Source organism: Eupeodes corollae, chromosome 2, assembly GCF_945859685.1.
Source record: "Eupeodes corollae chromosome 2, idEupCoro1.1, whole genome shotgun sequence".
Taxonomy (NCBI): domain Eukaryota; kingdom Metazoa; phylum Arthropoda; class Insecta; order Diptera; family Syrphidae; genus Eupeodes; species Eupeodes corollae.
Window position 1 is genome coordinate 131,689,645 of NC_079148.1, and position 8,483 is coordinate 131,698,127.

At 40.5% G+C, this 8,483-nt stretch overlaps 1 protein-coding gene across 1 annotated transcript; it reads right to left on the reverse strand.

The window, feature by feature from the left end:
* Positions 1–266: 266 nt before the first annotated feature.
* LOC129945240 (uncharacterized) lies at positions 267–5,642 on the reverse strand. Its single transcript, XM_056054901.1, has one exon. It carries the CDS (start codon positions 5,640–5,642, stop codon positions 267–269), a length of 5,376 nt encoding a protein of 1,791 aa, XP_055910876.1.
* Between the last annotated feature and the right edge of the window lie 2,841 nt (positions 5,643–8,483).

Consider the following 8,483-nt stretch of genomic DNA (forward strand, 5'->3'; position numbering starts at 1 on the left):
AAGCCATCTTGTTTTAAGTCAAATTGAAATATTTTGAATCAAATTGTTTTAATTTTGTTAAATTATATTGTTTATTTGTTGCAGCCTTATTTATAGTTTATAATTTTAAGATCAAGTTACTGATATTATAGTTTTGAATAAATTAAAATTTTCAGAATTGAATTGGTGTTTTATTTGATCTGGTTTGTTTACGATCTCTTTTTTTGTTTTTGTTTTTAACTTCATGTTTTGATGTGATGATTTTATATGATTCTTTTAAATATTATTTATATTAGACTCGTTTGTTCCGTGGTTTTGTTTGAAGGTAAAAGGCAAATTTTAGTAATCGGTCGTTTAAACTGTCCAGACTTGGTGCGGAGCGTGACAACGCGTACCAAACCGTCTGACCCGCTGTGGGTTTGTTCTATTCGCGCCATATTCCAATGTGTTGGTGGAAGTCGTTCATCCTTCAAGAGAACCAAATCTCCTATCTTCGGCTTTTCTTGTATTTTTGTCCATTTTGGGCGTTGTTGAAGCCGAGATAAGTATTCAGAATTCCATCGTCTCCAAAATACTTCAGATAATGCCTGAACTCGTTTCCAGCGATCTTTATGTGTAATGTTTGTTTCTGTTTCACCTTGTGGTACTGCATGCAAAGATTCTCCGACTAAGAAATGTGCTGGAGTTAGTGCGTTCAAATCATCGATGCTATCGGTTAGTGGGCATAGAGGTCTCGAATTCAGACAAGCTTCTACTTGTGCTAGAAGCGTCGCGAGCTCCTCGAAGGTAAGCCTCTCAATTCCAATGACTCGTTTGAGATGGTACTTGACAGACTTCACACCCGCTTCCCATAGGCCACCGAAATGGGGAGAAGCTGGGGAAATGAAATCTGTACCGCGATTTGCCAATAGTTCTGCTACCTGCTTCCAGTCGTGTTGTGCTTCTTTCATCATTTTTGCCAGTTCATTATTGGCACCGATGAAATTAGTTCCGCAGTCGCTATAGATCTGCTTACAAATTCCTCTTCTGGCAGTGAACCGTTTGAATGCTGCTAAAAATGCTTGTGTGGTTAAGTCTGATACTGCTTCGAGATGAATGGCTTTGGTTGCCAAACAGATAAATACTGCGAAATAGCCTTTTAGTATTTTTGCTCCACGGGCTTTCCAGGCTTTTATCTCGATTGGTCCCGCATAGTCAACGCCGGTGTGACTAAATGGTCGCGATATGCGTACTCGCGCAGCAGGTAAGTTTCCCATCAGTTGTTGCATTTCAGATGCCTTTTGCCGGTAGCAAGAAGGGCATTTATGCAACTGGTGCTTGACGCTTCGCCGAATCTGTCCTATCCAATATCGTTGTCGGATGTAATTAATCATTTGCTGGATTCCGCCGTGTAGAGTTTGCTTGTGAGCATCTCTTACAACCAGACTCGTAAAATGGTGGTTGCTCTGCAACAGTATCGGATGTTGGGCATCGTAGGAAAGGAGGGAGTTTGCTAAACGTCCCCCGACTCGTAAGATTCCGTCAGAATCAAGAAATGCGTTTAACGAAAGTAAATTCTTTGGAATTTTGGCATTTCCAAGAATTTGTTGAATCTCATCTCCAAACATCTCCTTCTGTGCTGCCTTGACCACTATTTGATGTGCTGCATCTAATTCTTTAGGATTGATTGGACCAGTGATAGGACCAAGCTTAGGTCGACATTTTATTGTGAAACGACGACAGGTGGCGACGACTCTAAGTAATTTGAGCAACCTGGAAGAGTCGTGAATAGCCTGCAAGATTTTATCGCCATGAGTGATATTGATACTTAAAACATTCACTTTACTTTTATCCTTCTTTTCTTCTTCAGTGTCGTTGTCGATGAGTTGATGCGGAGCATCGAATTCCCATTGTCGCGTTAAAAATTCAGGTCCATTCCACCACATATCCAATGACTCCAGTTCAGCCGGAAATACACCTCGAGACGCTAGATCGGCTGGGTTATGCAATGTTGCAACATGACCCCAGCTGTCGATCTGTATAAGCCGCTGAATTTCGGATACACGATTGGATACGAATGTGGTCCATTTTGCTGGTGACGCTTGTATCCATGCCAACGCTATCATCGAATCAGTCCACGCGTAGATATCGACATCGGGGATGGCCAAGATATCCTTGGTGTAACTAAGTAGCTGCGACAGAAGAACAGCTCCACAGAGTTCCAGGCGAGGCAGCGTGATGGTTCGCTGACTTGGTGCTACTTTTGTTTTTGAGAGAAGCAGGCTGGTAAGGATTCGATCGTCCGTGTCTAAGACCCGAATGTAGACTACTGCACCGAAAGCTTTCATGGAGGCGTCACAGAATCCGTGAAGTTGGACAGCCTTATTAGATGGGCTTTTCGCGATCCATCTCGGAATTCGCAATCGTTCGATGAGAGGAAGTTCGCGTTGAAAAGCTTCCCATTCCGTCTTTAAGGGAGTAGGAATTGGATCGTCCCAATCACAACCATGCTCCCAGAGGCGTTGCATCATTAGTTTCGCCGTGATGATGCAGGGTGATATCCACCCGAGTGGGTCGAACAGCTTAGCGATGGTGGACAACATTGACCGTTTTGTGATGTCTTCTGGTGAAACTTGCAGATTTTGAAAAGAAAAGTAGTCGTCAAGTGGAAACCACTTGATGCCGAGTGTCTTGACATGATTTGAGGTGTTAAACGGGAGTTCAAAATCGAGTTCTCGATCCTCAGCAGCGATGTCTTCCAGGAGAGCCTTGGAGTTACTCGTCCATTTCCTCAGGTTGAATCCCGCAGACGCTAAGAGCTGCTTGGCTTCATGTTGTTTCCTCTTGGCTTCTTCGATGGAATCTGCTCCACTGATCAGATCATCAACGTACATGTCCTCACGGACAACCTTCGCCCCTTCGGGAAAATTCTGACTTTCATCGTCAGCTAGTTTCTTCAAAACCTTAATCGCAAGATATGGTGCGCTCGCTGTACCAAACGTGACAGTGTTCATTTTGAAGACTTTAATCGGCGAAGATTTCTGTTCCCTCCACAAAATTAGCTGAAAGTATCGGTCTGGGAAACTAACCATAATTTGACGGTACATCTTTTCAATGTCTGCCGTAAAAGTAACTCGATGAGTACGCCATCTGAGAACAAGATCAATGATATTGGTCTGCAATTTTGGACCTACAAGAAGATGTTCGTTGAGGGATTTCCCATCCGAAGCTTTAGAAGCTGCGTCAAACACCACTCTCAGCTTTGTTGTGGAACTCGCTTCCTTAAAAACTGCATGGTGCGGAAGAAAATAATGGTAAGGGGTCGCCAAAACCGTGTCATCTTCATCTATTTCTTCCATGTGTTTGAGCTTGATGTACTCATTTATGCACTTTGAATAGTCCTCACAAAGTTTAGGATCTGCAGCAAGTCTTTTCTCGAGATGGAGAAATCGTCGAGTAGCTCCTTGACGGCTGGATCCCATCGCTGGAAGGCCTTCTTTGAACGGTAAGCTGACTTGGTAACGCCCGTCTGGTAAACGTGTCGTATTCCTCTCAAAATGTTCTTCACAAACAATGTTGTCTAGGGTTTCATGTGTCTGGAACGGCGTTTCTTCCATCTCCCAAAACTTCTGTAGCTGAATTCCGAGGTCGGTAACCTGCACGAAACTTCGAATTTGCCGGGGAAGTTCCTCTGGAACTTTCCCTAACACGATCCACCCTAAATGCGTATTTTGCGCTATCGGTGCGTTGTTATCCGGAGACCTTCTTATTTCCGGTAGCATTATTTGGGCGCAAACATCACTTCCAAACAATAAATCGATAGGAGCGGGTTCGTAGAGATGGGGATCTGCTAACGTAAGACCCTTGAGGTGATTCCAACTGTTGGGTACCACTCGTTGGGCCGGGAGATGCCCAGTCAGCGACTTAAAAACCAATGCCTGTGTGGCAGTTTCAAACGTCGAATGGCGAGAAGCAAAATGCACTTCGACGGTATGCTGTGTTGTGCCGCTGCTGACCAACCCCAACCCCGATACCTCAACAATGGCACGTCGCCTTTCCAACTTCAGCAGACGAGCAGCAGCTTCTGTTATGAAAGACGTTTCTGACCCTGTATCAACCAGGGCACGTAGTAAACGAATTCTTCCATCTGTGGCTCGCGCTTTGACAACTGCTGTAGCTAAGAGCACCTGGTGTGTTTGGGCACGATCACCGTGCGACGCGTGGTAGTTTTGAGTTTGTTGACGAACAGCTGGTTGGAACTCAGGCGCATTCGGGTTCACTGAGGCCTGAAATGTGTTAGAACTAGAACCGGTAACTCTCGGTTGAGACGGCATACCTTGGCTTGATGTTCCGACTTGGGTCTGATGTTCAGAACCTGGTTGTTGAGGTTGAAAAGAGTTATTATGGTGCTGCAAATGCAGGAGTGAGTGATGTTTCTGTTGACAGAAATAGCACCGACTCAAACTCTGGCATTCCTGGAGAGAATGCCCATATGTCAGACAATTTTCACAAACATGGATTCCCCGGACTACTTCTCGGCGTTTGACACTGTCCATTGCCAAAAATTGCTGGCATTTTCTAAGGGAGTGCTTGTTGTGGTTGCACAATTTGCAAAGAACTTGGCTAGTTTGAAAGTGCTTTGGAATTTTCTGAGGTTGATGCTTTACAACATGCTTTGTATGTAAAACCTTTGAAGTCGATGGTTGAAAGCGTGGCCTTGAATTAACAGATGACTCTTCTTTGCGCCTGGTGGGCGTAGCTAGCTCTTGTTGGCCCATAACTTCAAGCGTACGGAATCGTGTCTCTAAAAATTCGGAAAACGCATCAAATTTCGGTAAGTCCTTGCTATTCCCTAATTTTTCCTCCCATAATTTTTGACTTGTACTAGGAAGCTTTTGTACAAGGAACCATATCAAGACCGTATCCCACGAAGAAATCGGAACCTCCAAATTTTCAAGAGCGAGAAGACATTCCCTTGTTGTATACAAGAGCTCCTTGAGACCAGATGCCGTTTCTCGCGTCAATGAGGGTTGACTAAAAAGCGATTGCATTTGGATGTGCACCAGAATGCGTTTATGATTGTAGCGCTCTTCCAAAAGTTCCCATGCCTTTTCATAACTTGCAGACTCAACAGCAATGTTTTGCATAAAACGATGTGCATCACCTATTAAACACGTTTGTAGGAAATGCAATTTGTCGATGTCCTCCAGGGTCGCGTTTTTATGGACGAGAGCTTGAAATCTGTCGTGAAAAGCACGCCAGTTTGTGTAAGATCCGTCGAATTTGGGTAGATCAATCCTCGGGAGACGAATCGCCGAATGTGAGGACGATGCAGAAGAATGAGGGGGCGGAGCACCCATTAGGACATCACCTGCGATAAGTGTTTTCGATTTTTCCATCGCCTCTACCAATTCTGCCCTATATTCGAGGTAAATATCATACATTTGATCATAGACCACTAATAATTCATCCTTTTTTAAATATTCTTCCAGCATACCACCACCAATGATTGCCTCGTGATAGGCTTTCGACGTAGCTAGATCTTCTTCTAGCTTTGAAAGACGTCCCGATGCATATGCTGGTGTTCTCCGCTCCTTCGGAGCCTTTTTGAAATTAGTAAGGTCTTTGATGACTTTTGTAAGTAACCCCTTTTGCAATTCCCCATACTTATATGATTTTTCCATTTCTTTAAATTATTTTTAAATTACAGAGTAATATTAAAAAAAACGAAATCGGGACAGGTTTTACTAACAAGAAAAGCAACGACTTACTGCTTGTATGCTGCGGCTACGGCTGTTGACTTTGTCGGTGAATTGCTGCTGACGTCGTCGTCGTCGTTAAAGATGCTGCTGGCGTCGTCGTTGATGTTGCTGCAGGGGCTCCGAGTGAATGATGGATCGTTTAAATTATATATTTTGTGTACTTTTCCTTTCTTTTTTATTTTAACTAGATTTATTGTTTTTTTTTTTTTTTAAAACTGCACACACGGCACTATATATTAAGTTTTTTTTTGTGTAAATGTAATTTACTTAAATGTTTTAACTTTAAATTTGCTTGCACTGATTGTTATTTAAATTAAGAAAAACAAAACCTCAAATACTGTTTGTATGTTAAATAAAAACTCGAAGGACCAAATGTTCTCGACTAGAAACTTTAGCAAAGTTTTAGAAATTATGCCGGTTAAAAATGTTCCAAAGAAAAGACGTTATCTTGTTCAAACTTGAAATTAGAATAATCTTTAATTTTATCATATGACCTAGTGTACAATACAAAATATATACAATCCATTAATTTCTTTATATAATCTTGACTGAAATTCAGTTGTTCTAAAAAAATGATACCACTTCCAACTCCGTGATCAGTCTTTGAACCGTCAGTATAGAAGTGTACCGCATCGTCTTCCAGGGGTCCCTCTTCTTCTCCCAGGAGGATCTTGAAGGGATGGACACATGGAATCTTTTACCAAATACCATTTTTGGGGTGGTATAGTCTAAGCGATCTGGGATAGATCTGAAATTGTCTAGAATAGTAGTATGTCCAGTATTGTTACTGGTCCATTGAGAGGTAGCTCTAAGACTTACACATGAGTTGGCAGCCACCTTTTTAGAGAAGATGTCAAGTGGTGTTAGGTTTAAAAGCACTTCTGTGCTGCTGTTGGTGTTGTGCGAAGTGCTACTGTGATGCACATACCTGCTGACCGCTGGACTTTGATGAGCTTATTTAGATTTACCATCTTGTCCAGTGCGGTCCACCATACGACGGCTCCATAAATGAGTATTGGCCTGATTATCGAAGTGTATAGCCAGTTATTTTTGGGGAGAAGCCCCATTTTGATCCTATGGCCTTTTTACAAGTAAAAAGCGCTACAGTAGCCTTTTTGACTCTTTCATCGATATTTGCCTTCCAATTTAGTTTTTTGTCTAAAATGAGGCCCAAATATTTAGCTTGATCGGAAAAGCTTAATGGTATTCCTCTAATCTTGTGGGCTCGAAGCATTAAATTCTAAACAGTTTTTGATTCCAGATTGGACAATGCTGTCAAGATCAGAATTTAATGAGCTTATTATACGCTGCCGTTAGTAGTCCACATCCGAAGCACAAGGATGTGAATCTTAAAACGAATATGAGAAGCTGAGGGTACTGTAATCGGCGAAACAATTAAGTGGGTGAGATGTTTCAGACAAAAGATCATTTATAAAAATAAGGAAAATTGTCTAAGACAAAACGGAGCCCTGGGCACACCGGGCGGCGTTTATTTTGTGAATATCAGATTTGAACCCGTCCAATACTACTTGAATTGAACGGTTTGTAACCCAAGGATTGTTGACTTTTACTTGCGAAATATAAAAAATTTATACCAAGTATTGTTTTCGTAAAATGTTTCGAGCTCGATATAAAAACGGTACCTTCTTAGAAGATTTTGTACTGTCTTAACAATATTTGATGATCAGAAAGTGTTATTTTTTTAATACTATTTTTTTTTTTCAAAATTTTAACCAGACCGTAAGATTTCAAAACTAAAATTTATAAAAAATTTATTTTCAAAATTTGAATTATCTTTTTATAAAAACTGATAAAAAAACCCTCTTGCGATTTTCTATAAAAAAATGGAGATAAACTTATTTTGAAGGTTTATTATTCAATCTTAAAATATAATAACTATGTATTTTTTAACTGGCTCTTTGAAATCAGAAGAAAGTTCTAGGACAGGTTTTGTATATTAATTTTCAAGTGTTGCAATACCGGAGGTGTTTTAAAAACTTCATCTTTATTGAAAAGAAAAACTTTTTTTGGTACGTGTTTGTTAACAATTGTCATGCTCGAAAACGATTATTACTACCCTTAGCATTTTTTAAGTGCAATAGTTATTAACTTCCCATATGAAGTTATTGTAATGGGTCCGATTTGTCAAATTGAAAATTTTGACATTTCTCTACGTTTCAAGGTCCCTAGAGTCGAAATAAAAGATTTCTAGACAGATGTCTGTGCATGCGTGAGTACGTACGTTCGCGACGTGTTTTCGATATTCAGTAATTTTTATATAAAAATCAAACAGTCCGTTTTTTCAGAAAAAATTAAATCTACAAAAAATAGTACTCAAATTTGGTAAAAATTGATACGAGTACATATAGGCAAACTTTTAAGCAAGACAAATCGACAGAAGTGATGTGAAGTTATCAGTGTGGGTCGCATCCCAGCATCTTTTTTTTTCTTGAAAATAGACCAATAGAAGTTAAGTGATGTTTCCACAACTTGGGGGCAATGGTGATTGTGGGACCATGGGCCTGGGCCCAGTGGTAAAGAGGGGTCTGATCACGTCTGTCGATTTGTCTTGCTTAAAAGTTTTAAGGTTATTGAGTTTTGTTAAAAAATCATCAGTTGAATTGTTCTAAGAAAATTTTAAATAACCAACAATATTTTTCATATGATAAAAGAGTTTAATTTCAAAATCTATTTTGGTTAGAGAAATTTTTATTTGAAAACCAATTTTTACCAATTTTAATAGCATTTCCTAATCATTTTTAT